This window comes from Protomyctophum parallelum (assembly GCF_964188405.1).
Source record: "Protomyctophum parallelum genome assembly, chromosome: 14".
Lineage (NCBI taxonomy): Eukaryota > Metazoa > Chordata > Actinopteri > Myctophiformes > Myctophidae > Protomyctophum > Protomyctophum parallelum.
In genome coordinates, this window is record NC_139709.1 from 11042724 (window position 1) to 11060239 (window position 17516).

At 41.8% G+C, this 17516-nt stretch overlaps 1 protein-coding gene across 3 annotated transcripts; it reads left to right on the forward strand.

Moving 5' to 3' along the window:
- The first annotated feature begins 511 nt into the window (after positions 1–511).
- LOC310870594 (WD repeat-containing protein 48) lies at positions 512–16902 on the forward strand. Of its 3 annotated transcripts, none has more exons than XM_083781843.1 (18): positions 512–568; positions 4646–4786; positions 5348–5426; positions 5525–5737; positions 7667–7755; positions 7887–7988; positions 8100–8324; positions 8470–8544; positions 9195–9297; positions 9394–9491; positions 10364–10471; positions 10627–10723; positions 10833–10928; positions 11643–11748; positions 12866–12953; positions 13051–13127; positions 14272–14464; positions 16770–16902. In XM_083781843.1, exons 1-18 carry the CDS (start codon positions 521–523, stop codon positions 16863–16865), a joined length of 2034 nt encoding a protein of 677 aa, XP_083637969.1. In that variant the 5' UTR covers positions 512–520; the 3' UTR covers positions 16866–16902. The 3 variants fall into 3 exon arrangements, with proteins under 3 accessions (XP_083637969.1, XP_083637968.1, XP_083637970.1); XM_083781842.1 differs by having other exon boundaries at positions 520–568; positions 5351–5426; XM_083781844.1 differs by having other exon boundaries at positions 523–562.
- Positions 16903–17516: the final 614 nt, after the last annotated feature.

Consider the following 17516-nt stretch of genomic DNA (forward strand, 5'->3'; position numbering starts at 1 on the left):
AGCAAGCTTCTTGGATCTGGCAGCGTCAGATTAGACTAGGACTTCCCATCACCTAAAACCGAATTAAACAACAGAACAAAACCTGCCCCAACTATTCATTGAGTAATTCTGGAAGAAATGGTTAAAAATCAAGCTAAAGAAAAAAAACATGTTCTTAAAGTTATAAAAATTACTTGACATGCAATTGTTAATTGTTTTTGTCTTTCACTATAATTACCCAGTAAACATGTAACACAGGCACAGAACCCTCCAGTGACGAAAGCAGCGAAACGTTTTTCTTTAACCAGTAGACCGGACAAATACATATTAATCTGGGGGTCCTTTTTGACATGAAAATGTTGGTTTAAACAACATTTTAGTCAACAACTTACTCAAGTCAAGCCCCCCACCCAAAAAAGCACACCCGCCCGCACTAAGACTCAATTACCCATAATGCTTAGAAATCGCGTGTTTTTTTTTTCATGTTTTATTTTTGTCTTCCGGATGCAGCGTCATAATACATTGACTGTCAACATGCAAGATGGCCACCCATCACAGGCAAAATGCTGCTGGGCGGAGAAAAGTACAGGTACATTTGTATTTACTGCGCTTTTAGCTTTATGTTAGGCAACGTGCAGCCTGGGTGATGTGGAGCGTAGTAAAGTTGTCCACGCGGACCACCAGACGGGCAATTCAATAAACAACCTTCCCCGCAAAGAGAGCAGCAAAGCGTGGCTGTTCACCCAATCACGACTCCTCAACAACCCGGCTAACCTAGCAAAGCCAGGCTAACGTTATTTAGCCTCTTCTAGCTGCTAAACGTTAGCATCTTAAAAAAAAAACCATGGGGCGTGTTTTGCTGCTTCTCAGAGACTGTTAACAAAGTAAAGAACCGTGTGAGTCTCGACACTTGGCCGTGGGGGTCGTTGTTGATGCAATGTGTGGTGGCCGTTTGGTTTTCGCAGCGTTGACGACGTTGGTTGGCATCTCGCTGCGAGTGGGATGGGGTCCGTCTAATTGCTGGGAGTAATGCTCCTTAGTTCCCATGCTGTCAAAACATTGCAGAGACTTGAGTGATAACCATCATTTCAATTCAAAGGAGCTTTATTGGCACGAGAAACGATACGTTTACATTACCAAAATGTATTAAAAAAACAGTTAAATGGGGAAATTATATACAGTTGGAGAGGTTACAGCATTGTGTAAACTAACAGCTATGTCACATTGCATCATTGTATACATGTTATGTTATAGCCCAAAATTTGATTCTCGTAGAGGTTTTTGAATCTAAAATTTTGGGCTAGTTATGTTATATGTACAGGATATGAAGCTATTTGAAACGAATAGCAGCAATCTTTTGAAGTCATTTTTGGACAAATAAAAGTAAATAAATGGTATACAAAAGGAGAAAAAGCCTCAAGTTTAAATAATTGTGTGTAAAAAGTAGCAGCTCTGTTCACATGTACAGTAGGTCTAGAAGTCTACTCGATACAGGCTTTGATTGATTGATTGAAGTATTTATTAACAGATTGGACAGTACATTTCAAGCACAACTGCATTACACTTGTTTACAATCGGGTCCACCATGTTCAATTCATGTACAAATATACCCTACTATATAGCCAAAAACAGGAAATCATCATAGAGGAGGTAAAAAGGGGAAAATACATACAGTGAGGGGGAAAAGTGGTGGGGGGATTCAGATTTTAGGGGGGCCAGTTTTGAATAGCAGCCATCATTAGGTGCCCTTTGAGAGCGGTTTTGAAGGATTCAAGGGATTTGCATGTCTTAATGACTGTTGGTAGGGCGTTCCACATTTTGGTGGCATAGGAACGAAAACAATTTAGTCCCCTGTTTGTGCCGAATCTGGGTTGCACATGGTTTGTTGAAGTCCCTCTGGTGTTATGGGTGTGGACTTCGTTGACATTAAGGAAGTATTTAGACAGGTACATGGGTATCTTTGTGGTGTAGCGGATCTTGTGGACCAGACCCATTGCAAGATGCTGTACTCTGTCGTCAACCTAGCCCCACAAGTCAGAACCCAATGGTACTGAAGTTTCTGACATTTTTGAGACCCAGCTACCATGGGGTCCTATTCCACTGCTACCCTGCTACCGGGTACGCGAACATAAATAAACAAATACATTCGGATATGTCGTTTCTGCGCCGTTTTGAGTCACTCAAACGGCGCAGAGACGACGTTTTCAGACGATATTTATGTCCGCGTTCTATCATTTACATACAAAAACACATCAACGCACAGGGACCCCATGGGTCAACCCGGTTCGGCACGATAGATTGGGCTGACCCAGCAGTCAGTAGTCCGACTCCTTAGGGTGGTTCCATTCATTCCATTGGCTAACCTTATTTTCTTCACAAATCTTGCTGCTGTGTTTGCACATTGTTGTATTTCTCCCAATAGGTATGGGAGTTTTTGTTTCGTTTTTGGTCATGTTTTGAAACTCACTGTGGGTGTGTGTAATCTGTGTATCACCTCAGAATGATCGCTGTTGCCCTTCCCAATTCAGTCAACCTGCATTGATTGTTGTTGTGTAATTTATTTGTGTAGCTCATTAAGCTCGCTGCCTGCTGCGACCCTGCTCCTGCAGCGCTAGTTAACCCATTCTGACCTGAGATCAGATTCATACGAGGTTTCCACTGGACACACACTGGTCTGATTAACCCATTCTGACCTGAGATCAGATTCTAAAAATGTCAGTCGTTCTTCGATTTTTCAAAAATAGCAGACCTACAAGCTCGTAGCGCGAACATGATGCTAACAACAAAATGGGTTCCCGTTCAGAATGGATTAACATAACACATGCAACGTATATATTGAAACATCACATGGAATATCACAGTGTTTAGTGTTTATAAGTTAAGGTGTGAAGCGATTTTGAAACCATTGCAACGAGTTTGTCTTGTCGTATATGCACCTATGTCTTTCTGTCAACAAGGACTCGATACTCGCCATTTTCAAGTCACAACAGGCCACATAAATTCATTTATTATTTCTGGACTATGGTTATATATATACCAGGGGTCGGCAACCTTTTTGACAAGAAGTGCCATGTTTTAATTTTCTTGATAATCAGTGTGCCGAGAGCCCAGAGTTTGAGTGAACGTAGAATTATGTGAGGGGACTTCATTTCACAGACTAAACTTTTTTTGAATACTTAATATTAAAAAAAAAAAACGTCTCTCACACACTTATGCCAGTGTGCCAGTGACCACCCTCCCCTGTGCCAATGTTGGCACCTGTGCCTGAGGTTGCCTACCCCTGTTATATACTACGATTTGGTTGTTCAAGGCCATGAACAATAATGGTTACAATAGGGAATGCAAGGCTGATGTCACAGTACCAGCGCCATTTTGAATGTGATGGCCTACATATTAGATCTGCATCAAGTGAATAAAGTTGGTGTTTGAGTGTTTAGTTTACAGTGCTAGAGCTCTTTCAGTTCACCAAAATGGGATGCTTTATTAAGCCTACTTGAGTAGGCTACTTGTTGTGTGAAATACAACAAGTAGGCTTCTCACCATAAACAAGGTCAGTAAGTATAAAGGGGATAAAATAGATAATGGACTAACGTAACGTTTCACCGCATTCCTCCGGCCGCCGCCTCCTCTGAGTGTGACTTTTTTCTCTCTCGCTATATTATGGTATATAACTCTATTCTCTCTCTCTCATATATCTCACACACGCCGTTATACGTTCACCTTACGGGCCGATTCAGATCCGTTTCCTGCCTGCTGCTCCATCTGTCTGTCGGTGTCAAACAACCGCGTGGTTGGCCATGATTTAATTATTTAATATCTCCGACCGACGTGGACCCCAAGCGGACATACAGTGTCCTTATGGAAGGGGGAAAGAGAGGGGGGAAAACACCACAAGAGTGACTAATCATCAGGCAAACTTTTGTTGTTAGCCACCTTACCTATAGCCGAGCTTAACGATGCATTGACCGGGTCCACTCGTCCAAAGTGTTGTCGCATCGCACACATTCTTTTAACGAGCCGTGTTTTACCATAGTTATGTTTTACACACACACACACACACACACACACACACACACACACACACTGTGCTAATATGTGTAAAAGAGTCGGAGTTAAAATATTGGTTATTAAGATCTTAATTGCCTATGGTGTGCACATCTCAGAATCCATGTGCTATGATGACTGAACCTGCTGCTTTTTTTACCCTTCTTTTTACCTTCATACAGCATAACAGAGGTTATGCTCTTAGGTGTAGCGACTAGTTTTATATAATATATATTAGGGGCGGGGGACATGCAGTAAAGGTCGGGATCGGGAGTCGAACCCTCGGCACACTGCCAGACTGGATTACCAGCCAAGGTGCCTGGACCGCTGAGCCACGGCCCAGGCAGATTAACACATTGTTGTACGTAACTCTTAACTATTAGTCCTTGCCGCATGCGACTGGTCGGCATCGATATGTCCGAAGAATGTGTTTCTTTTCAGGATATTACTATATATTAGTAATCTGGCGATGAGCCACATGACATAGCTCAGCTATGCACATCTATCGGTTGCCCTGGTTGGCTCATTGTATTGAGATGGAAGTGTACTGTGAGGAGGAGGACGTTGTTGACCAGGTGCAGCTGGAGCTCAACACTCACAGTCCTCTTTCTCTGGGTTTCAGGTGTCATACGTCATTAGAGATGAGGTGGAGAAGTACAATCGGAATGGGGTGAACGCACTCCAACTGGACCCGGCACTGAATCGGCTCTTCACAGCTGGACGGGACTCCATCATCCGTATATGGAGTGTCAATCAGCACAAGGTACAGTCTCTTTTCAGTCACTCAGTATGCCATGAACATTCAGGCGTTGACACTAAGGGTTGCCCACCTGCCCCTGGCAGGTATATAATGCTTGTTTTGGGCATGTGGAGTTTGCTTTCAGGTTGCCCCGATCACGCATGTGCTCGTTTGAGAGGGCATGTCCAACACAATACGAGATATCTTGTCTTCTGGTCTGTGGAATGTAAAATAAGAGCACTGTTTACTTATAATGTGCTGTTTTCACTGTTGCTATCTGAATATAAAATAACAAGTGTGAACCCATACTTGGGTGTAAAAATTGGCATAGAAATGGAGGTATGACATGTTGTGTTAAATGTAATGATCAATGTACTTTTCGGGCAAGTGGTCATGACCTTTTGGAAAAGGTAGAACATAACCTGTACTTCTGTACTGTACCTGTGAGACATCCCCTTTAGTGTCACCCCCTGGACATTAGACCTACGTCTTTATCTGACTTATAACTAAATCATATAAACCATTTTGAGCTGACACTTTGTTCTAGTATCCTCATCACCCCCTCACCCTCGTCTCCCGTTGTAGCAGGACCCATACATTGCGTCCATGGAACACCACACAGACTGGGTGAATGACATTGTTCTTTGCTGCAATGGAAAAACATGTGAGTCTGATACCTGGTTTACTTGTCCCACTTATATCACATCTTTGTCTTACTGTACTATGTAGCTAACAAGCCAGCATACTCTCTTCCTTTTGCAGTAATATCTGCATCTTCGGACACAACGGTGAAGGTGTGGAATGCACATAAAGGGTTCTGCATGTCAACGTTACGGACACACAAGGACTACGTGAAGGCCTTGGCCTACGCTAAAGACAAGGAGCTGGTGGCGTCAGCGGGACTGGACCGTCAGATCTTTCTCTGGGATGTCAATACACTAACGGCCCTCACCGCCTCCAACAACACCGTCACCAGTATGTACAGATCAGTTAATTTTTAAAGCGATTGATTGTCATCTTGCTAAATAATGGCTTGGACGTTTGTATTTGCTTGAAATTTACTTTTCCCAAATTGACCTACAAGCTCGTAGCGCGCCACTCGGTGGCGCGCTACAAGCTTGTAGGTCTGCTATTTTTGAAAACTCGTGGGAATGTGGCCCAAATGTTTGACTATATATTCTTTCAGAGCGAACGTTTTTAACTAAAATCTTTGCTTCTGGGGGGTCTCTGGAACAACATATTTTCAGATGGGGTTCGGCAGCCAATTACATATATTTTTGGGGGTTCTTGACATGAAAATGTTTGAGAACGAATGAAACATAGTTTTCTGAAAAACCCATGTTTCTGTCAGGATTTAGAAGCCATTTGTAGAATCGTCCTCAGGTCTAAATGGGTTAATCTGCACAGCGCGGTGTATAAGGCATCCCGGTGGTAGTAAGAACAGTGGTCAGATCATATTGTAAAGGGACAGTCAAATTGAGTTAAAACTAACCCTGTAGTTTTAATACGAAAGCATCAGATTCCATCTACGGTCACTGAAAAGGCATCTAGAAAGTGAAGCATTGTGTAATGTTAACTACTGGATAAAAGTTTGTGTGCATACATGGGAGATGTAGCACATGCCAGCATAGTGACCGGCATTGTGGTCAGATTGTCCGCCATAGTTGAGATTCATTACCAGCTTCACCATTGTACTCTGTACTCCTTAGTAGGTTGGTCCTCCTTAGCATCTCGCAGGCTGCTACACTGGTACATATTTATATACAAAGTCATTCTTGGTAATTCCCCTTCTTACATTAGTTCTAAATTTGAACTAGCCCAAAACTCTCTTAACCTCAGATCAAACCGCCTGGATGCACTATGTCGTACAGTCGTACCCAACACAAAATCTGAGGCAGGGGGGAAAAAAAAGTGCGTTTTTTGGGCCCTGGGCGTGGAACGATCTACAGACCAGATTAAAATTGGCTTCCTTGACCCCCCTACTGACTTTTAAGAGGATTGCCTCTGGCACACTCTCTCTGCTGTGATCTTAGTTTTATATTAGCTTAGTAGTTTCATGATGTATTGTTCTTATTAGTCTCTTTTTTGGTCTGTATTTGGTTAGCTATTTAGACTCTCTCTGAGCCTCCCTGGTAGTAGGTTTTTGGTATTACGGATGTCATATGTTTGTCTTGTCATGTCCTGTATTTGTTGTTACTGGCAGAGCTGTGTAACATTTATTTGCCTCTGATCTTGGCCAGTGCGCACTTGTAAAAGAGCCTATGGTCAATGGGATTTTACTGGTTAAATAAAGGTTAAATAAAATAAATAAATATTCGTCATAGACAAGTGACAGACTTGGGAGCATTCAAACACTATTAAGCTATTAAAAGTCAAAAGATCAAACTTGAATTTCAGGTTCACTTAATGTCAGCCAAGACCAAGGCCGAAAACAAGCTTATTGAGTACCCGTTATCAATAAGCTTTGTGCTTATCAAGCATGTTATCTAGTATAGCGGCTCATGACATCATGTTTAAACAATCAAGACAAGAGGCGATCAAGATAATCACCCACACTGGCACAAACATGTCTAAAAGTGTATTGATACCTAGTTCAGAATTTATTATCTCCCATCTTTCCACAAAATAATAGAAAATGCTCGATAGTGGGCTCGATAAGAACCCGGCTCGATAAGCCTGATCGATAAGGTGATCGTTATCAATAGAAATTAACGAGCTCCATCCCTAGCGATGAACCATCAATGCTGTTACCAAAAAGTCAACCACCAAAAGTGTTGAGTAGCATCCAAAACTTTGCATGCCAAATGATAAATGGACCTGCATTTGGCTGGTGTTCATTTCAGATCCTGTTCCCGGGTGATATTATGTCAATGTAACAGTGGACTCACTTTGTTTATACAACAGCCTCGTCGCTTAGTGGGAACAAAGACTCCATCTACAGCCTGGCTATGAATCAGATGGGCACCGTCATCGTGTCTGGGTCCACAGAAAAGGTCTGATATGAGACCCGTTTAAATGTCAATCATTATTCCCTAGCGCCCTTTCTCTTCCTCTGTCGGTGTCTGTCTGTGCAGGTTCACATTATACAGTGTTTGAATTGAACTCCTGATTTTCTGTCGCTTAGGTGTTGAGAGTATGGGACCCTCGAACGTGTGCAAAGCTGATGAAGCTGAAAGGACACTCGGACAACGTCAAGTCACTGCTATTGAATCGAGATGGCACTCAGGTGAATTCACACACCTGTGACGGCTACAACAAATCACAGACAGTCGATCGACATTTCTATGTTAATGTCGCTGCTCGACTCGAGCCTGATTTATGTCGTCTTGGTCCTCAGTGTCTATCGGGCAGTTCCGACGGGACCATACGTCTTTGGTCGCTCGGACAGCAGAGGTGTATCGCCACCTATAGGGTCCACGACGAAGGGGTGTGGGCCCTGCAGGTCAACGAGGCCTTCACGCACATTTACTCCGGAGGCAGGGACAAAAAGATCTATTGCACTGACCTCCGCAACCCGGACATCCGCGTGCTCATCTGCGAGGAGAAGGCTCCTGTGCTCAAAGTAAGGAGCCAGTTACAAGAACAATACTTGTTTAAACACTTTTAACAGCCCTCCGATAAACGGCAGTCATTCCTATCATCGTATTTCATTCTATCCATCCTAACTCGTTCCTTTTTCTTCTCCTATCCGTCTCTCTCTTGCACAGATGGAACTGGACAGATCTGCTGACCCACCACCCGCGATCTGGGTCTCTACCACCAAGTCATCCGTTAATAAATGGGTAAGCATGCGTGGCTCGTCTGAGATCATCGGGTGGAGCTGTTCGCATAATGACACTAATACAATAATACAGTGCAGATTAAGATCTAGTTTAATGGGGATCCTCCAGTAATTCGTTAAAAAAAAAAGATAACAACCTAAAACCTGCTTTGTGATAGTGTACGTGATGACAAACGTTAATTGTTGTGCATTAGACTAATCGCGGTTGTCGCCGCAGCACAATTACAATTTAGGCATTTAGCAGACAGTCTTAATCCAGAGCGATTTACATTAAGCAAGAAAAAAAAGCACGGCAATACATCACATACATACATACATGAAACTTGCGTAAGCTAAGAACGTAACAGTGGAATATCTATATAATGAAACTATACATATAAACTATACATACTATACTATACTATACATATGTACTAGTGCTATGACTACATACTACAATTCTAGTGCCTTCTACATAACATACTATAAGTCTGTATCAAATGCTTCTAAGTCTACAAAAAGTGCTATCTAAGACGGTAGGGTAAGTGCTACAGGCCACGATGGAGTCTGAAAAGGTGGGTTTTCAGACTACGGCAGCACAACGAAGGTATTCATCTAATGCATCATTCATGTGATGTTAATATTTGATGTGCTTGTCTTTGGTCTATGTAGTCTCTAAAGGGAATGCACAACTTCAGAGCATCGGGCGAGTATGACAACGACTGCACTACCCCTCTGACACCGTTGTGTACACAACCCGAACAAGTCATTAAGGGTAAAGCCGGGTGTTCATCGTTGACATTGCATTACATTATAAAAATGCATTTCTCCGAAATGATGTAAAAGGGTGACTTTTGTGCCTTTTTTTCAGGAGGTGCCAGTATTATTCAGTGTCACATTCTGAATGACAAGCGACATATACTCACCAAAGATACAAACAACAATGTGGCTTTTTGGGACGTCCTGAAGGTAAGATATGTTTTTATACTGCTATTTAAAAAGTTAAAAAAAAAATTTTAAAGGTAGAAATTATGAAAACGGACAATCTGCAAGCTCACAAAATGTTGACGCAGTGTGAGCTTGTAGATTATGCTATTGTCACTATTAAATATTGCTTAAAGGGCCACTTCACCCCTTTTGCAACCAGATCTTATTTGGGAGACAAGAAACACTTTCCTGGGGTTTTTACGTAGGTAATATGTGTTTAGATATTTATATATATTTTAGATATTTCAGTATTTTAGTAAGTGTCCATGGCCTCCATGATGTCATGGACACTGGCTATTTCCTGGACTACATGTTGTCTCAGTAAGACAGCCCTCCCCCTATCCACAAGGAGGAGCAGTGGACCAAAGCATTATGGGTATGGGGATTGTAGTCCAGGAAGGAAGTGAGCCCAGTGTCCATGACATCATGGAGCCCATGGAAAATAGCAGATCTACAAGCTATTAGCCGGTGCCGCGCTATGAGCTTGCCTTGTAGATCTGCTATTTTTGAAAAATCTTAAAAATGGGGCTCAAATCTTTGAATATATATATTCTTTCAGAGTGAACGTTTAAACTCAAATCTTTGCTTCTGGTGGGGTCTACGGCCAAATAAAGATAGTTCTGGGGGTCCTTGACATGAAATAGTTTGAGAATCACTGATACAGAAACTGTCATAAAACTGTCATGATTTAGAAGACATTTTTAGAATCGTTTTCAGGTCTAAATGGGGTAAGTTTGGGTCCCAGGGAGAGACAACATTTCTGTTTTGGACTTTCAAGCTCTAAAGCTTGGGAAACACTGCTCTACTGCAACCTGTGGTCAATGCTGTACTCACTGTGCTCTTTCCGGTGTCAGGCCTGCAAGGGGGAAGACCTCGGGAAGGTGGAGTTTGACGAAGAGATCAAGAAGCGTTTTAAGATGGTCTACGTGCCAAACTGGTTCTCCGTCGATCTAAAAACTGGGGTAAGCTCCAACTGTGGGGATTTTGTGAACTACTTGTACGGTGCCAGTAAAAAAATGTTCTGTCTCACTTAAGAATATGAATGTTGAGAGATATCGATCTCGTATATTCATATAATTGATCTTTACTTTCTGCTTTTGGCTCAACGTTGAATCAGATGCTAACCATCACGTTGGATGAGAGTGACTGCTTTGCTGCCTGGGTATCTGCCAAGGACGCGGGATTCTCAAGTTCAGACGGATCAGACCCAAAGTGTACGGTTTAAGCTCTAATCGTGTCCATCGTGTACAGTAAATGAAACAAAAAATCAATTTTCATAATGACAACTTGCATAATAGTACTAAATGCCGTTGGTCTGTGCAGTGAACCTGGGTGGGCTGCTGCTTCAGGCCTTGCTGGAATTCTGGCCCAGAACACACATCAACCCCATGGATGAGGAGGAGAACGAGGTCAACCATGGTTAGGAGACCTTACTATCCCTATGATATATATACTAGTCCTTAGCCGTTCTGAATATATGAACAGCAAATGATGTTCAGTGTGGGTAATGTGATGGGGGGGAGGAATTGTTTACCCGTGTGGGTCTGTTGCGCGGAAAAGTGTGTCCCAGTATTAATCTGTGTCCGTGCCAACATGCATTTAGCTGGTAACATGGGATTTGCGTGGATTACGCAAATTAATTTAATTAAGATGATTGCGTGTGTAATGCGGGGCAGATTAAGGTTGGAGGACAGGGCTGTGCTGCGCTAGGTTCCGTGAGGCCGTTTTCACTTAACAGTCGCAAAGATTTATCCTAATATAACCCTTTCAGAACCAGAACCCTTTTGGTGTTTTACCCCTTCAGGATAGGAGCCCCTTCTGGGGTCTTGAAAGATTTGAAAAAGAAATTTAACATTTTCAGAAAACTATTTAGAAGGCGTTTTTAGAATCAGGCTAGTCCTAAATGGGATAAATCAAAATCATCTAAGCATATACTGTATAGCTTGCTGCTTAGCAGAAATGGAACTAAATAAATAATATGTAAAGATATATTTTAAAATATATTTTCTTTCGGAGATTCTGGAATAGTTGTCTGGCTATGCGAGACGCTGCTGCCATTAGAGCCAGGTGTTTACATGTTATAGTGTTTCTTTTTCTTGTGATGAATACATGTGTCTTTTTTTTCTATTTTAGTGAACGGTGAGCAGGAGAACAGGGTCCAGAAAGGAAACGGGTATTTCCAAGTGCCACCACACACCCCGGTCATCTTTGGTGAAGCAGGAGGCAGGACCCTATTTAGGTAGCATGTCTCTGTCTGTATTACTGCCTGGTATCTGATTGTAATCTTGATTATTTATTTTATTTTATTTTATTTTATTTTATTTTATTTTATTTTATTTTATTTTATTTTATTTTATTTTATTTTATTTTATTTTATTTTATTAATGATCTCATTAATAAAAAACAGATCTGTCCAGTTCCATCTGTGCAAGAGAGAGACGGATAGGAAAAGAAAAAGGAATGAGTTAGGATGGATAGAATGAAATACGATGAGGACGTTTATCTGAGGGCTGTTAAAAGTGTTTAACCCATTTAGGCCTGACGTCGACAGTTTTCTGAATGACCTCAGTAGCTGGTGCCATAGCAACCAGCTAGTCTTCCTGGTGTCCACGTTAAAGAAAAACATACAAATACAAAAATATTAAATGTCAGAACTCAAACACACAATACAGATAGGAATGTCAAACTAACAAATACAAATAGCTGAATTTACATGATTACATGAAGTTAAAAAGAACAGTAAACTAAAATACCAAAAACACTTCAGTGTCAAATTTTAGATAATTCTTCAAAGTTCATTTAAAACACATTTAGTGCCGGAAGTGCATCAAAATAGAAGTTCCGGGGTGCCAGAGTTGTCTGATCGCTTTTACTCTGAAAGCCATGAACCGGAAACACTTTCCTAAAAAAGTACAAAGTGACCTCACATCCCCGATCATCTTAATTTATTTTTTTACGCTCCAAAAAGCGTTCATATTTTGCGGGAGAGACGGATGAGGAGCAGAAATGAAGCGCCAGCATATCGATCCATTCATCACCACGGAGAGCGCCCTGGATTAGGAGATGCGAGTCATTCTTTCCGCCGCGCTAACATGGGAGTCAATGACAAGCTAATAGTTGCACAGATCGTTAGCGTACGGAAAGCGAAATGCCAAAAAAAGAAATAGGAAAAATTCTGAATATTCTTATCTCGCCCCGTGTCACTAGGACGTCTCTAGGACATCCACAGACGGCCTCATGCGTCGTATGAACTGAAACGGTTAATGTAAATGCAGCACAGGTTTTGAGGCGGGTTATTCCAAAGAGTCAACAACTGCTTTTTACAATGGATTCTTCACATCTTGTTTGCATTCTAGGCTGCTATGCAGGGATTCAGGTGGAGAGACTGAGTCCATGTTGTTGAATGAGACTGTTCCACAGTGGGTCATTGACATCACTGTAGATGTAAGTAGTTGTGCACGTGGCTCCCCCTGTACTGTACCTTGAGCTCTACTGAAGTCCCATTAATCACACTAATTCATTTGTAAATTGTCTCTTGCAGAAAAACATGCCCAAGTTCAACAAAATCCCGTTCTACCTCCAGCCACATTCTTCCTCTGGTGCGAAAACTCTGAAGAAGTGAGTTGCTGTCCTATTTGTATTGAAAGCTTGTGAAGCCTGTAATTCACTATTTGTCAGCCATCTGATTGACTAACCAGCAGGCCTTGTTCCGCCCTGGTTCTGCCTTGTTTATGTTGAATTAGCTAAAACATCATTTTTGGAAAAAACTAAAACAAACATGTTATGCCCAGTCACCGTGCTGCACCTGTGATGTTCCTTTTTTACTGACACCAAGTTCAAAATAAGAATTGAATGCACAGAATATCAATACGAAGCAACTGAAAAACATGTTATTTCAATGGTAGTGGATGGAGGAGAGAGAAAGGATTTTTGTCCAACCACGAAACGGCAACCAATGGGTGCGAAGTTGGGGCACAACCACCACGGGCGGGACTTGACAAAGGGTGGATTGTTCAGACCCTCTGGCACGTGTAAAATCACACACTGCGTGGCCACACATGGGCAATGAGGATGGTCTCTCATGTGTTCCATCCACTGGCCAGCGCTATCCACAGAGCTGTTTTGCGAATGGGATCGCTGCATAGTGTTGAAAATTATCCAGCCGGGTTTAGAAAATGGTAAATAAATTGATGTGGGAAACTTTGACAGAAAAAGACTCGCTCATCGTATAGAAAATAGGTAAAGTAAAACTCCTTAGACTGAGACTTAAGAAAAAAAATTTTTCTTTTATTTTAAAATAAAATAAAAAATTAAATATATTTTCTTAAGTCTCAGTCTAAGGAGTTTTACTTCTATTTTCTATACGGTGAGCGAGTCTTTTTCTGTCAAAGTTTCCCTTGTTTTTGAGACCACCACTACCGTAGTCTGGAAAAAAAGGACGAAGAAAGGCGCAACAGTTTTCTCAGTGCTTAAATAAATCGATGTGGAAAGATGATCCAAGGATTGCAGGGTGAAGTTTTGGTTATAAATTAATCATGTTTCGACCAAGAACCAGCCTGTCCGGTTCTGTGTTAAAAAACCTGTTTAATTGGTTTATATAACCAATGTGTATACAGGCCTTTTTTAACCGTCCCTTTTTCCTACCATCCTTGGACTTCTTTTCTTTTGTTCACAAAAACCCCAAGTCTGGGGAAGCAGTGGAATATTCAGTTAAATCTTTTTTTTTTAAAATAATGACGAATCTTCTTGTCAAATCCCCAAGGGACCGTCTGTCGGCCAGTGACATGCTGCAGGTGAGGAAGGTCATGGAGCACGTGTACGAGAAGATCATCAACCTGGACAACGAGTCGCAGACCACCAGCTCCTCGGCCAACGACAAGCCCGGAGAGACGGAGAAGGAGGAAGACATGGCCATGCTGGCCGAGGAGAAGATCGAGCTGATGTGTCAGGACCAGGTGAGAATGTCAAACACTTTGGTGTGTCAGGACCAGGTGAGAATGTCAAACACTTTGGTGTGTCAGGACCAGGTGAGAACGTCCAACACTTTCCTGGCCTGAGCCTCTTCAGCCTAATGAATTCCGTCACTGTCCAGAACAGCAGCAGTTCCCAAACCTTTTCGTGCCAAGGACCCCCAAATTGACACTAATTAGCCCCACCGACCCACATTTGAAAAGACATGCCAGTGATTCTCAACCCGTTTAATTTCAAGGACTCCCAATTTGTCCCCCATTTAATGGCATTTCTATCTCTGGGACCCCAATTTATATTGTAAAATCAATGTTAATTTAACTGAGTGTACAAATGGACCTGTTAGGGTCCATTTGGTTCCATTTGTACACTCTCAGAGTTACAGACCCATAAAGGTCCATTTGGTTCCAAACTATCATTTAGCTAGGGAACTCCCTCAAGGACCCCTGGGGGTCCCCGGACCCCACTTTGGGAACCACTGCAGTACAGTATGTCCTAGCCTCACGTTTGTGATCCGGTTGGGAGTGGATGGTAACTTACGTCATGTTGTGAGGCAGGAAACCTCAAACCCGAATCGGACGTACCCAAAAGTCCCTGTGATCAATGGCATCATCATTTTAAGGCCTACCCAATAAAAGCCTTGATGCAGCGTATGAATTCAAACTACTTCTTAGAATAGTTTGTTTGGTACATCACAAACAAAGTGATGCCGGAAAAAAATGGAATCCACAAACTGGAACTGCACGCTATTTTCTCTGAAACTACGCCGCTCTCCGTGGTTTTGAACAGATCGGAGACGTTCGACGGTCCTTTCTGATTATCTGGTGATCGTGATTGTAACATTGGCGTTTCCTAGAGCAAGGATTGGCCTCACTTTAACTCGCTAGCATTGATGCTATATTACTATTACTCTAGCATCCAAAACCGGACTCTCGTCATACTAGAAGTGTTGCTTCTCATCGTGTGGCACCAAATGCTACCCATTTTGTTCACTAGGTTTCAGGAGAATGTTGGCTTAGTCTTTACCCAAGTATTTATGACTTATGTGCTATTCCCTGTGACTATTATTTTAAACCAATTAAAGCAAAACTACTATTTTGTAGTAGTAGTAGTTTAGTCTTTAACATTAAAGAAAGAGAAAGATTGTCACAATCAGGAAATTACTTGTTTACTAGTTTTTATCGTCCATTTTATGTCTTTACAGACCACAGCCATCTAGCCATCAGTGTGTGCGACTCTTTCTTTCTTTCTTTCTTTCTTTCTTTCTTAATGTTAACTGTTTACTAGAACAACGCACCACAGACTGCAGTGGCATACAAACAGTTTGCGTAGTCCTTACCATGATGTAACTCTGAATATTGGCAAGATATCTTCAATAGTTGCTCAGCTCCGTTCGTTGATTAGAAATGTATCATCTCAAATTCTCACTCTTGTTTTGTTTTTTAACACAAAAATTAACACGATTCGTCCAATGTTAACTTTACGAAACTAACCAAGGTTATATGACAGCGAGCAAGACTGTACAAGACTGTACACCACCAACATTCCCCTGCTTGAGAAGAGATCAAGTGTTATCTGGTAGGAATGACAGTTGACAGTTTTCTGAAACATCTATGTTTCCATGTCAGTCATTCTCAAACTATTTCATGTCAAGGACTCAAAAAGATATATGTAATTGGCCGCCGACCCCCATCTGAACATATGTTGTTCCAGGGACCCCCCCGAAGCAAAGATTTTAGTTAAAAACTTTCGCTCTGAAATATATTCAAAGATTTGCGCCACATTTTCACGATTTAAATAAGATTGCAGATCTACAAGCTTGTAGCGCAGCACTCGGTGCCACGCTATGAGCTTGTAGATCTGCTATTTTTCATGGGCTCCATGATGACATGGACACTGGACTCACTTCCTAGGCTATAACATGCTTAAAACACCAAAAGGGGTTCCTGCCCAGAATGGGTTAAATCCCAGGCAATAAATTGTCGGTGAGCTTATAAATAATGCTTCTGTGATCACGCCAGGAGATCACGCCCGTAATATAAATCTTTTAAATTAAAATGTGATGTTTTATGATGTGAAACATTGCTTTCTTGCTTACTTTGGTGATCATTTCATGTGACTGAGACCTGTTTTTGTCCTGGGGACTATTTTTGTTATTATAAAAACTACTGACTGAAGATATCTCACCAATATTTGGAGTTACATCATGACAAGGTAACTAACGAACTACCTAAAGGTAAATAAGCTTCCTTCATTTTACCAAGACTATGTTTCCCCTGTTTCTTTTCCCAGGTTCTAGACCCCAACATGGACCTGCGAACAGTTAAACACTTTATCTGGAAGAGCGGAGGGGACTTGACACTTCATTATAGGCAGAAGTCAACGTGAAACCCCCCCCCCCTTTAACTCCCCACCAATGTGACTTTAAAAAAAATAACTCGTCATTTTGCCAATCACCACCACCACCCACCTCTCGACATAATAGTACCGTCGTCCCCATTGTGTGGTCAACAGCAGAGCGTGGGCGTATGAGTGACGACCCACTGGGAGAGCGGTGGTCATTTGAGGACGTAGCTCTACTAGCTCATGGTGTCATAGGGAAACTCTGGGCCGGAGCAGCAGCAGCCCGGCACACGCTTGGATGATTAGGTTGTTCTTTTCTTATTTCTCTTGCATAATTGAAGGAATTAAATAAATGTTTTATCTAGCACACTCATGGATTTTTATTTTATTTTTGTCCTTCCTCCTCCTCTCCCCCCAACATCTTCGCCTGTTTGCTTTTCTCTGCTTCCTCCCAATTGGCTTTCGTTGTTTTGTTTTATAACAATTGATATTGCCAGTATAGATTTTGTGTCTCCAAAGGAGAGTGTGTGTGTGTATGCACATTGATGTAGTACACTACCATTTTGTTCTAATTAGGGCTGCACAATATTTAACTTTTCATTGCACATCGCCATGTGCACCTGCGCTATAGTCACATCGCAAGGGGTGCAATTCTTTTGATCTATTTGTTTAATCAATCAAGGCAAATTAACACAA